Raw genomic sequence first — 13,919 nt, 5'->3', positions numbered from 1 at the left:
CGTTTAAAAGTATGCTAGCATTTATACGTATATTTATTTATATGCTCAGGCGGCACTCTGGTCCTAATACAGCTGCCAATCAGCAGAGCCACAACAACAGCGGACTTGATTGGCAGTCAAAGGACATTTGCCGAGAACAAAGCTTTGCGGTAAACAGTAAACTTGGCCTTAATTAGTCTTATGTTTTGTAGTATAGTGTGGTGTGTTTTCTTAAGTTGTTGATTTGTTGATTTATGCTGACCAGGCAGCAAATGTGTAAATTTCAGTTAGCCTAATTAAGTGAGCTGGCCGCGGGACTTACCTGCATAGAATAAAGGTAGCAAATTGAAGACAATGACAAGCGGAAATACAGTGCGTGCAAATTTTTGCATATCCATAAAGAATTTGACAGTCCGAGTGCCCTGGGCAATGGCAGCGTCATCGTTTGTGCAGTGTTGATAGACTTTTCGTTGTTGTTTGGTTGTTGTTGTTGTTGTTGTTGTTGGTGTGACTGCTGTCTGTGTTGCTGTTGTAGAGTCTTGACCTTGGCCGTGTTTGTTTTTGGAAGATAAGCGTGATTGTTTAGCTGGCTTACATAGGCTGGCTGTTGCCGTTGCAGCCGTTGTATTGCAGTTGTTGTCAGTGGCAGCCAATTGAGAGCGCCCAACAACAGCAGCAGTGGCACCCATAGTTGCAACAGCAATGCGCTGCCATCCCGTACCGCTAGAGCCAATATCGTTGTAGCCGTCAGTGACATTAGCACCATATGAACGTGCAACAGGATATTGCTGATGCGACTGTTGGTGCTCAGGCTCTGTGCCAACATGCTGTAACATTCTGTTGTCCCTGTTGTTATTGCTGCTGTTGTTGTTGTTGTTGTTGTTGCTTCTGCTACGACTGCTGCTGATAGCGATCTCATATATTGTCCATAACCAAGTTGACACACCTTTCTTACTTCCGCTCGTTTGTACATCATCTGATGATGTTGCTGCTGCTGCTGCTGTTGCTGTTGTTGTTGCTGTGGCTGCCCCGAGTGTTGCTGGTGTAGAAAACTGCCATGTTGCTGCGGCTGCTGTTGCTGTTGTTGTTGTTGCTGCTGCTGCTTCCAATTCACTTTGTGTTGTTGTGTGACACACAAACGCTTCACTTTCAAATTGCTTCCGTTTGCTGTTGACCGTGTGTTGCTGTTGTCGTTGTTGTTGTAAGAGTTGGTTTGTTGTGGAAGAAGGAGATTTGTTTGTTGTTGTTGTTGGTGTGTTATAGAAATGTCGTATCTGTGCTGAGGCCATGTTGTGCCCTGTAAATGGAAAGAGCAGAAAACATAATATGTTAAAAAGATGTCACAAGTAAAAGCAAAAAAAAAAAACAAAAAAAAAAAAACGAGTCCGTTAACCCTAGACCTAGAGAAAACGAGTCCAATGCAAACAAATGATACGCACACACACACACAGACACACACACATATATATCTATCTATATGTCCATCTAACTGGACCAATACCCAAATTTCATTGATGGAAGTTTTATGGGCCTGGTCCAGTCAGAGCTCATTCTCATGCCATTTAGAGGGAATTCGTCGACTCGTGTTGGCCGGGATTAAGCGTCCCGCAAAAACATTCCATGCTCTGTGTATTTAGGCTATCGCCGCCATCTGCGCTACTTTTTAATCAATTTCCACTGGCGTTTGCCGGCGGCACAATCCTTTGACGTTTTGTTAACCAATCCCAAATGAGGGTTCATTTCGTTATTCTTTCTATTCTCTTCCTCTTTTTATTTTCATTCTTTCTCTCTCTCTTTCTTTCTCGCTTTGTTATTTGCAATTGCCAACGGCTTCTTTTTATGTGTGATTTAAAGCTCATCTTATTAAATCGATTTAATAGCTTTTTTTATACACAAATTCGAATTGTATTCAGCGAGAACTGTGGGCAAGCAGGCGTGTGGCTACAGTATTTGACGTCTCATCTTATCTCATGGTGGGTCTCTTTTACGAATTCGAATGACACGGGATTTACAGCGCATATGCATTACTTTAGGTTGGGGCTTAAGAAAAAATACGGTGTATTGAATATTTATCTGAACTAATATGAAATTTTAAAATATATTTCTCTTTTGTTTATAAAACTAAATTGTATTCCAAATTTACATTTGTAAATGTTTCTCTTAATTTATATTTTTGTGCAATGACTAGACTGGAGTATTGAATGATAAGATGTCAAGACGAGACTTTTAGAAGACTTGAGGATTTATTTAAATTATTATTAAATGAGGCGATCTTTGGATTGTTATTAATCTTCTTTCACTAATATATCTATCACCTATAATTCCAATCATTTAAATAAATGACAACAGCTTGAAACAAATTGAAAATTGAAATAATAAGAAGTACATGCACAAAATGCAATTTATTCGTTCAATGTCCAATGCAATGGAATATTCAATATGTGATTAAATAACTTCAGTGTTTAAATTTGTATGACATGAATATTCATGTAAAGAGCCAAAGTCTCCATCCACATACATATATGTCCTTTATATCTGCGTTTCATCTGGGATATTAAAAATGGTTCATCTCAACAACAATCAAGCGTTTTAATTAACCTACGAAAAGCAAAAGTCAAACTGTGGACAGCAATGTGCGTGACTTCGTTGAGGTATGCATTACGCTTAACGAAAATGACAAATTAAATGCAAAATGAATTTTTTACTATTCAGAAATATCTATGTTCATCAATTTAACTTATTTATATTTTTTGTGTACTGAAATCCTGGGAAACTCTAATTGTTAAGTCTTTCTGTTCTGTTTTAACATGTTAAGTTAACATTTCAAGTTTATGTTAATTTGAAATCCCTTTTACATAATCTGAGCTTTTCAGGACGTACAAAAGCTTAACACAAAAAGCTGTTAGTTGAGTTCCTTACACTTTTGTCTCGTGCGCACTCATAAGCTTTTTTGCTGTTAATATGTCTACAGCTTTTGACAGCTTGTCGCAACTGTGCCGTTAGGCCGAGAGCTTTTAGAACATGTTTAGCACCCATAACTCATTTTGGCAGCAAAGCGCGTTCGCTGTGAATAATAATAAATTATCGTCAAGTGCATTAGATTAGCTTAGCCAGCATGCCACGCCCACATTCTTAGGCCGCAGCACATACATATTTCAAAATATAACAAAATGCCGAACGCCCAGAACCCGAGCTACGTCAATAACAGAACAGGCAATGAATGAAACTCATTTATCCATTTTCACTATTGTCTCGGGGGGTTATCTAACACAAAATGTGCGTGTGTGTGTGGGTGGGTGTGTGCGTGTGTGCGTAGAGTTGTCCTTGCGGCGATTACAGGCGCTGATAATAAAGTAAAAATTGCAACAATGAACGCATAGTTGTCATTGTCATGTTCAGCTGATGGTAAACAGACATCGCCACAAAACAGCAGCCGCAACAGAAGCAACGCCAACAGAACTGGGCACAACGCCCACACGTAACACGGACGCATAAAGTGCTCGTAATCAACGTAAAATTCCAAACCACAAACAGGCACACACACACACACAGACAGACACACACGCACGTGTCACTTGCCGTTAACGCATTGAGTGTCCTCTACCATTGAGGCCAGCCCCAAAATTGGCCTCCACTGCCCCAACTACGCCAACTGTCCCAACTGCCCAACTGACCAGCTGCCCTGTTACCCCTTTGCCCATTTGCTTAGCAACATTTTCGTTTTGCTGTGTGGAAATGTCTGCAATGCTGCACTAATGCCAGTTAGACATATGCGTAACTAGGTAAATATGCGACTGTGTGTACATATATAAGTATGTGTGTGTGTGTGTGTGCTCTTGTTGATTGTCCGGAAGTAGGTGGTGTCAAGGAAAGGGCAATGTCTGTTGAGTTCCTTTGCTCTGCGGTTGCTTCTTGTAGCATATCAACATTCTTTTTATTACAGACACTCATCAAATAGAGCTAGGAAGAGGGGAGGCGGTGAGCGGGAGTGGGAAAATGTTTGACAAGCGCACCTGGAAGATGTGGAAGCAACCTCAACCTCCTGGGAAGTAGGCTGTCCAAATTGAAACGTATGTAGCTTGAACTCTCATAATTATGCTTGAATTTTAGTGCTTGAAGAGCACACTTCTAAGAAGTTCAAGAAGTACAAGGGTATACTGACTGTCTGAAAAATTCACAAATATCGAAATGGGTAAAAAGCAACTAACTAATCAAATAAATTATCGTAGAGCTATTCATGAATATATATATATATATACTCAACATGCTCAGCCAAGCTGTCTGTGGTCGGTTACTTCTCTATTATTTTCAAATTTGAGAATATATCACTACAATCTATACTCCCATCTAAACTAACTACTTGTCAGAGCTCCATAACAGAAACAGATGCTAAATACACTATAGGATAGTCAAACCCACACAATAGATCGGTTCATAATTGTGTTATCTATACGAAAAGGGGCTTCACAAATACGAAATACAACAACAAACAAGAAAATTTGAATGTGTCAAAAATATCTAGAAATACATAATTAGAATTCCTACGGAAGAAAACTACTCACTGAACTCAGGTAAAAAATCAAATTAAGAGACAGGTACGAAATGAGAAACATTCGTGACTTGAGGCAATACGAAAAACGGAGCGCCTTAAGAGAGTATCAGGAAGAGAGTAACAACAATAATATTGATCAAGTTTCTACCATATTTAAGGCTTATTGGCATAGCAATAGTCATACATGTATGCATATAGCGATATTCAATAATAAAATATAGATAATGATTTATTACTATAAATCAAGGGCTCAAATTTCTTTAATAAACATACTTGTATGTCATTCCATTAAGAAATACATAAATTAATAAATTATATTAAATGCTTTCATTTCTTTTAAATATTATGTCTGTTGGCTTGAATTAATAATTTACTATTCATACATATATATTCAGAACCCATTGAAAATGGGAATTCATGGGTATAATGGCATTATTAAATTTATGAAACAGGCAGAAGTTGGCCTAGCAGACCCTATAAAGTATGTATATCTATTTATGATCAGTACGATGAGCTGAGTCGATTTAACTCTGTCCATCAGATAGAAGGTCCGTTCATCCGTCCGTCCGTCTATATATATGTATTCTTTAAATGCAATATAGTTATATGTTATATACACATACAGGCAACAGTAAGCGAATCAACCGCAGTGGGAAGCGAGCAGGGCAACTCACAAGATACTTGGACGAGTCTTTTGTATGCTATCTACAGCTAAAGCACACAGATACGAAAATGCATCACTTACATACGTATAGTATATACGTATCTACACACTCAGATTGAAGCACCTAGTTGTGGATTTTAATTGCAGCGAGTGTGAAGCAAATGTGCGACAAAATAATACAGTAGAACCCAAATAGAGCGACATTTGTTTTGTCATTTCGAATGTTGGTGCTATGCATTTGCATTAGTGGGTGACTGACACACCAGGCACACATACACACACATATGCACACTCACATTCATTCGTTGTTTGTACTGCTTCTGTTGCTGCAATGCTTCTATTTGATGTGTTGCTGCTGCTGCTGTTGCAATTCTGCTGTTGCTGTTGCTGTTGGTAGCTGTTGGCTGTTGGCTGCCAGCCATTCCATTTGCATTTCCATTTTGCAATTAGTTTTGCTATGCATTCGGACACACACACATGCACAGCCACCCTCACACACAGTCATATGGAGACATTTGGAGTGTAATTATGTCCCCGTCCAGTCGGGCAATTTGTCAGCCAGAGTTCTGTGTTTTAATGCGCTCACTTAAAGCTGAAGCAGCAGCTGCTGCAGCTGCAGTTACTGCTGCTTTTCTCGCTGCCCCAAATGCATTTGCCATCCGGAACGCAACGAGCAAAAATGGTGGAGAAAAAAAAAAAAGACGCAAGAAAAATTAAAAGCCAGCCACAGCCAATTAGAGGCAACCAAAGCGCAGAAACCACTTCAAAGTAAGCGCAGAAAAAAAAAAAAGAAAAAATGCAGAGACTGCAAAATAAGCAAAGCAAAAGAGCGCTGTGAAAAAAGAGAAGGGAAGCTTAGGTAAAACATCGATTAAGAAATACTCTAACTAGGATGAAACTAAATTCAAATAATGAGTGGCATAATTAAACATAAAATGACAATTTGTCGATTTAAATATTAAAATTAAGTGCAAAAAATAAATTAATTTAAGCTATATACTCAAGCAGCTCATATAGAGTAATAATATCAGAGAGAGAGAGAGAGAGAGAGAGAGCGTGAACACATTGAATGCACAATGTAAAGAGCAGAGAAAAAAGCGTCAAGTGCTCACAACTCTGTCGCCCTATAATAGAGGTGCTACGGTCATTGGCTTAACGACTTACGAGGTGAGGAAGTTAAATTTAATCTCTTCAAACTGGCGGGTTAAACGGCTTTCAGCTGTGCCTGTGCTTAAGTGTTGCGGAACATAAAGTCAAAGGCACTTTGTCAGCCATACGTTAGAGAGGAGATAACGGTATAAAATATAATGCTTTGGCCTTTTCACTTTCAATTGAAACCATTCTCTTTAGTGCTTCATCTTTAATTAGTAAAATTATTTAACTAAAAGCCAAAAGCAGATGAAGTAGTACAAAATAAATAGAAGTGAATGTTTTTTATAGATATATCTGTATATATAGACATCTATGTATATCTATCTACCTAACTACATAGTGAAATACTTTGAAGCTGACTATGAAGCATAGTTAATGGAAGCTGAGCAAAAAAGTGCACTAAACAAGAGGAGCAGCTGCTGCATCAGCTACAGCCACATCAACAACGTCAACAACAACTACAACAACAACAACAACAATAAGTAGAGCAAATACTATCTGCGCTCCAACACCCGCGAGCTCGTTGCATAAATTTAGCGTGAGCCACACGAGTAGACAGTGATAGACGGCAGAAGAAGCAGCTCTACCAACTAACTGACTAACTGTGTGACTAACTAGCTGATCAACTAACTGACTAACTAGCTGACTGACTAACCTATTTGCTGCTTAAGTCAATTAAAATGTTCGCTGCAGCCGCAGGCTGTAAGTGAATTGCAATCAAGTGTTAAATACTGCACAAATAACGAAATTAGCAGCTGACTGGACAACGGTGCGTATGAATGCGCAATCTGTTTGACATTGTGGGCGTGGCATTGCATTGCCTTCAAGCTGTTCCACATTTGCCAAACAAACAAAAATTCAACAGAAAATAAATAGTCCGAGTACAATTTCATTTGGACTGTTTGAAATTTTGCGCATTTTTTGCGCAGACATTTTGCTGTCCTCCATCTCACTGGCAATAAAATGCATTACGATGCGGCATCAGCAAGTGGGCGTGGCATGCATGACTGGCTGCCTGCCTGGCTGTCAGTCGAGTCTGTCGACTCTGTCGTGTTGCATGCATATGCAATATGCATGTGCATGCCATCAGAGTCCAGGCCCAACAGCAACAGCAACAGCAACTACAAAAACAACAACAACATCATCATCGCATTCCTCTATAGCAGTAAACATCATCAGCTGCTACGGGCTGTGGAAATTAGCGAGACGTAACTGTAGCTGTGCATGCGTATTGCAGCTGCTGCCACTGGCTGTTGCCTTTATGACAAATGGTAATTTAAATTTGGCTTTTGTTGCCACACTGAATATCATTGCGTGTTGTCTGGCCTTGTGCATGGGTGTGCGTGTGTGTGTGTGTGTGCACATAAAGCTACTTATGATGGCACAAAATAATTTGTAGTTTTTAATTAGAGAACTTAGTGCAGCTTTTTGTCAGCTTTTAGATTTTTCAACAAACATAATTGTTGCTATATATCTGTTTATAAGCCTGCTCTGTGTGTGTGCGTGTGTATGTGTGTCTCTTAAAGCATCCTTGTTATGCCATGCACATTTTAGAAAATTTAAAATGCTGCTGTGCATAAATATGCAATGCACTTGCTAATCGTTTGGGGCATATGCGGCGTATACGTATTGCATGAGCGCCTTGTGCATTGTGTATTGGTTGAGCGTATGTGCGGATGTGTGCGGATGTTTGTATGTCCAGCTCTGTGGCAACAAGAGAAACTTTCACTTTGCACAGCATCAGTTTTCTGCAGCTAATTCACTCACTTCTGTCCCAGGTGAGAGCTGCCCCAAAAAGTAGGCAATACTTTTCGGCACTTGCGGGCAAGCTGAGTGCACTTGAGTCGAAAGTTGATTTTTGATTAGGGTCATAGTAAAGCTACACTCTTTATATACATATATATATATATACACTCTCGTCATACTCACCATATCGTCTGCATTTAGAGCACTTAGGTACACCACGTCCTAATCACGGAAGGCTTGAAGTTTCTGCAAGAATACAAACAGAAAATATTCAACTCAATCAATCGCGTTTGTCAACTGCATAGGAGACTTCAAGTTGCTATTTGCACTGGCAGCAGCTAACTACAACTCAAACAAATCCAGCTGCAGTCCATGAAAACTTAAGTGCAACATTTGCCAGTCTGCCTGCCTGCCTGCCTGCTGTGAAGTTAAATTGCCAGTCGGAGTCGTGTCAAAGGCATGCGTAGAGCACAGTAAATAAAAGCCAAGCGTCAAATCAATTTCAAAGGCGAAAGAGACTTAAATAACGACAGCAAAGCATGCGGCCAAATAGATAAAAAAAAAAAAAGAAAATAGCAACAACACAGACAACACACACGCACATAGACACATGTGGTGCCAGTGGCTGGAGTTTGAGGCAAACGAGGGACAAGCGAAGCCGCAAACAAATTGTAAAAATGTTGAGCAGGATGCGAACGCTAGAGCGTGTAGCTGCTCTGCCGGCATGAGGCGCCTTCAGACAGCTGCTCGGCATTGGCAGCACTTTGAGCTGAAATCCCAGAGCAATTTATCATCTCTATGTTTAAAATTTATTACATTTATTTCATGTTGTTTGCCTTTTTCTCGGCCCGCTATGCCTTTCTAACTGTGTGTGTGTAAATGTGTGTTCCATGTGCCATTTCATTGAGCGTGTCTGTCGCTACCGCTCCCGCTCCTGCTCCTGCTGCTGCTTCTCTCCGACAATTCCCAGGCAACACTTTAAAGCCCATAGTCGAGTAGATATTAGGTGGCAAAGTAAAGAGTTTCGTCGAGGTCTTCCGCCCTGCCCCTCCCTCAGCATATTCATTGTCAGCTCGGCACTGAGTTATGGCCCATGCTCGTGGCATCATATAATTGAATTTATCACCATGGCTGTATTCATCAACGTCAGGCTGCAGTGCCCCGCCTCCCCTCCCCCAAATACCCTTCGATCAGATGCTGACATCAAAGATTATGCAATTGCGCATACGCACCGTTAGACAGACAGCTCGAATTGAAATACCTTAAACCATACGGCTTGACCCCACCAGAACCCAGCTCCCACTCCGGCTAGCCACAATGGTGCCAAATTGCTCTCGATATCAATTTCCCTGGCAAAGCTTTTGTTTGGCTCTGCCAGCAGCATCTATGGCAGCTCTGGCCACAGCTGCAACAAAATCCGATTAGAATGCCATTCCTAGCCCGCATTCAGCTCGCCCATGCCGCTCGATAGGTTTTTGCCGTGTGGCACAAACGAAATTGTTTAAAATTTTTGCTGTTCTGGCTTGTTTTCATTTTGTTTTCCATTTATTATTTCTCAATGTACGTACAACAACCACAACGACCAGCAATGCCACATTCACTGGCTGCCAAAAATGTTGCCCAGCCCCCCATTTCGGCTTAGATCTGGCCAGCTCGTATACAGTGTCAAATCAATAAAGCCCGCATACCACATGAAGCATTTGTTTCCAGCAATAATTATGATAAAACGGCGCATAAATTGCCGTCAAGCGGTTCCTGTGTGCAGTCTATTGACCAGCATTCAAATTGGTTCCCATTAAACCACGCTAATGGAATCACAGCCAAGTCAGCAAATTTAATGCAATTCCATCAACAAATTTAATCAATTTCTCTGCTGACGTGAGGCCAAGCGAGCGGACTGAAAAGAAATGGTATGCTGCGGGTGGCTACTACATATACATATGTATGTACTATATAGATTTTCCAATATTTTTCCACGATGCTGTGAAAACTCGGGGTCAAAATCCTAACTGCAGCTGCATTGCATAGCAACAAATCGAAAATTAATTTATGGGAATGCAAAATTAATGAACTAAAAAAAAAACTCACACACTGGTTAGTGTGTGTACGTTTATCTATTTAAATGAAAAAAGTTCTTGCATTTATTGCAATTTATTACTCAATTTATATTGGAGTAAGCTCAACTTGGAAATACCCTATCGATATCTAGGATATTTATTAAATTAAGACCATAAACATTTTATTCCGTATTCCTTAAAACTAAGGTATTTTCCATAAGAAGTTTCGAAGCTAACATTTCTTAAAAATGAATCAATAAAAAAATGTCATAAATTATTTAAAATTAAACAAAAAATATTTCCGATTTGCAAATTTGGTTTAAAAAATAATAGTTAAACACTATGAACAAATATTTCATATCTAGAAATTTGACTTTCATTAATAATAGATAAAATAACAGATATAAAGAAAAAATGAAATGTACTATTATATTAAATATTAATAAAAATAAATAAAATAAATCAATTTTGTTGATACATTGAAAGAAAAAAATATACTCAATAAATTTATTTTTAATGATTATTATGATTACCTTAAATAATTTGCCGTTCGATTGGTTAATTCTTTTTAGAAATTTTTACTTAAAATGAAAAAACAATTTTCTATCATTTCTCCAAAGGTTCAACTAGTAAAAGAAAAAATGTCGTCCAGTTGTAAACCAAATAAATATAATTTGGGCTTTGTCCTGTAGCCACATCAATATACCCTGCATTAATACTCTTTTTCAGTGTAAAATGTAAACGCTTCAAGCTGCATTTCACAGTCTGCATTTATATTGACAATATATGTTTGAATATTATTTATAATTGATAATCAACTGTTTTGCTATGCAGGAAACGGAATAAATTTCAGCACTTCAGGCGATTTGCGAGAAACAGGGGAATCGAATGCATATAAATGCTTTTACATAAATACATATATGAACCGGAGAGACAAATTATATAATATATTTCATTATGCAGCAATGGGAAATTTAGCTTCAGCAAAATATTTAGGTCAATTAGGAAAAATTGAGGTCAAAGTTTTTATCATAGATAATAGATGAAACGCGCATCATACGGTTTACGTTAATGCGGGTAGACGGACGGACGGCAAGGCGAACAGAGCACAACAAAATGAAGAAAAATTACTAAATTATATAAAATTAATATTTAAAAAATAATATACATATATATATAGGGGATATATATATATATATATATATATATAAAAAAATGATATAAGAACATTTTAAATTATTTTATTTTTTAACAATATAAATATATTTATATATATTTTTTAACAATATATATATAAATATATATATATAGATATATATATATATATATATATATATATATATATATATATATATTTATATATATATTGTTAAAAAATATATATAAATATATTTATATTGTTAAAAATAAAATAATTTAAAATGTTCTTATATCATTTTTTTTTTTTTTATAATAATATAAAATTCATATATGATATTTATGATATATTTTCACTTTTGTTAGCTGCTCAGTTAAAGTTTGGCCATTTTCCAATTTGATTATTACTTAAAATCAATCTAAAACTCAAATGTATGTTAAGTAGGTTTATTAAATAGAAACCAAAATCTGTTAGTCAATTGATGTCTTTGTCTTATTTAAATATTATAAGCATAAAATACATAATTTAATAATGTTAATTTTAATTATATTACAGAATTAACATTTTAAATATAATAAAACAAATTCCTAGCACAATAAATCTGTATTCATGTACAATATATTTGAAATTCTCGCTCTTCAGTTCGTATGCAGATATAAATAAACCGAAAATCCATTTGGATGTGTAAAGGTTCAAATGAAATGTGATGCGATGCAATCGAAAATCGAATTGCGTTTCACAGTGAGTATCAAACATGCGTTTAAATCAATTACGTATGTCAATCGCATTGGGTAATTGCATATGTCTGTGACAGCAGCAGCAGCTGGAGCAGTTGCAGCTCCAATTGCAATTGCATCTGCCCAATTGAGCTGACGGCAACTCGAATCGATGAATACCGCTTTAATGAGTGCAATTAGCCGATGGTAGCCAACACTTGTGGATCGAGAATGGATGGATGGGATTATTCTGTGTGATATGGATACGAGTGTGGGCCCTGAATACTTGATGCAGTTGGCTGCTGACAGCGGCTGTCGGAATATAAACAGCCCGGTGATATCCTTGACGTGCGGCATAATCCATTTTCATGGCATGCTGTTTGTGTGCTCCCTGCTGAAGATGGCTCAAATTGAAAAACTGAAAGGCCGTCTGTGGCAATCCATATCCACACCCACACACATAGACCCAACCACACACATATACAGACTCACACATTTGATGTATGACTAGAACTGGGCGTAGGCAACATAAATTATCAAAGTGCAAGTTGCAAATTGTTTGGCCTTCAGCCCCTGCCGCAGCAGCAGGAGCAGAGCCACCAAATGTGCCACATAATTCCAAATTTATTACGAATTTACGTGCCGTGTTACATGATGCATGTGCCATATACGGGATACAAGCGAAGCTGTAGCTGAAGTCTTGGTTAACGAATGCACGCCGACCGGAACGAAGAACTGGCTCAGGTATCCGAGGCACGTGTAGGCCGCGTGTGTGTCACATGCAAAGAAGGTCACTTGCAACACGCACGCACACACACACACACACACATACACGCATACACCTGCATTATCAACCGCTGCTTGTGGAAGAGAAGCCAACCAACGCCTCAGCCTTGCAGTCTTGCCTTTGTGTCAACTCTATGCCGCCTTCGCTGCTGTCCACTGTGCCGCCCACATTCACAATTGCAGCCACGCCCCCACGCCACGTTAGCTCGTTCAGATTATATGCCTCATTGCCTGGCATTTCAAATGCAGCCAATGAAGCCGCCGCAAACTCGAAACGGAGCCGCCCTGCCGCAGCTGGCGGCGCTTGTTTAGCTCGTTGAGAAGCCACCAAAAGCGACACCACCCAGAAGAATGTGGTGCACTTGTGCCTGGCCTTTGTGCCATCGAGCTGTTATCCAGCTGCCGCTGCTGCTCCTGCTGCTCTTGTGTCCTAGCTGACGTTTCTTTTGTGCCAGAAATTTTGTACCTGAGCTTTACTATCCTTAACATTGTTGTTGTCGCCTAGTGTTAGCTCGATTTGCTGTTGTTGTCGCTTTTACTGTTGTTGTGGACCTGGCAACAACATTAGCCACGCAGCCCAAAGGATATTACGTAAAAGTTGTAAAAGTGATTGGGACATGACCCGGCACAAAGTCAACGTTATCCCGGCTCCTGCTGACGTTGTATTAAAAAGCAAATCAAATTTCAATTTTACAATAAAAGTGTTAAGCAACACAGCAAGTTCTTCCTCCTGCCGGATTGGAGCCCAAGTTGCTGCCTTGGCAAACTTTTAGTTGAAAACAACTTTAATATTAAGGTGTTTGGGTAACTATTTGTATATCTTGAAGGTCTAAATCATAACAGCAGATTAAGTTAAACTAAATTGATATTAACACTACAAGGGCTAATAGAATTTTGATAACTTTATTAATTCTGTTTTCTAGCCTTAATGTAAAGGCCTAGTTACACTCATTCACGAAAGTGAATTGAGTATATTGGATTTGTGCAATGGCCATCTTACTGTCCATATTTTCTATCTATCTATCCATCTATCTATATATAAATATTAATAAAAACTCAATTGTAATCAACACTATAGCGGCTAAAAGTATTTTAATTATATTTAATTCTTTATTAATTCTGTTTTAAG

General features: G+C 38.4%; 1 protein-coding gene across 20 annotated transcripts in view; it reads right to left on the bottom strand.

The window, feature by feature from the left end:
- Window positions 1-13,919, bottom strand: part of LOC108621302 (tolloid-like protein 2) — a 57,391-nt gene that overhangs the window by 33,687 nt on the left and 9,785 nt on the right. For all 20 annotated transcript variants that reach the window (XR_001916417.2, XR_001916416.2, XR_016269298.1 and 17 more), the window contains 2 exons: window positions 8,277-8,339; window positions 302-1,276 (listed from right to left, as the gene is read on the bottom strand). Coding sequence is in view for 17 of the 20 variants with exons in the window: in XM_089464730.1 (XP_089320856.1) it covers window positions 302-1,268 (967 nt within the window). In the remaining 3 variants the exon portion in view is untranslated. The remainder of the gene's footprint in view (window positions 1-301; window positions 1,277-8,276; window positions 8,340-13,919) is intronic.

This window comes from Drosophila arizonae, chromosome 2 (assembly GCF_054131065.1).
Source record: "Drosophila arizonae isolate 15081-1271.41 chromosome 2, UAZ_ARI_1.0, whole genome shotgun sequence".
Classification (NCBI taxonomy): Eukaryota; Metazoa; Arthropoda; class Insecta; order Diptera; family Drosophilidae; genus Drosophila; species Drosophila arizonae.
Note: the sequence above shows the minus strand (reverse complement) of the source record. Positions and strands in the feature narration are given on the sequence as shown.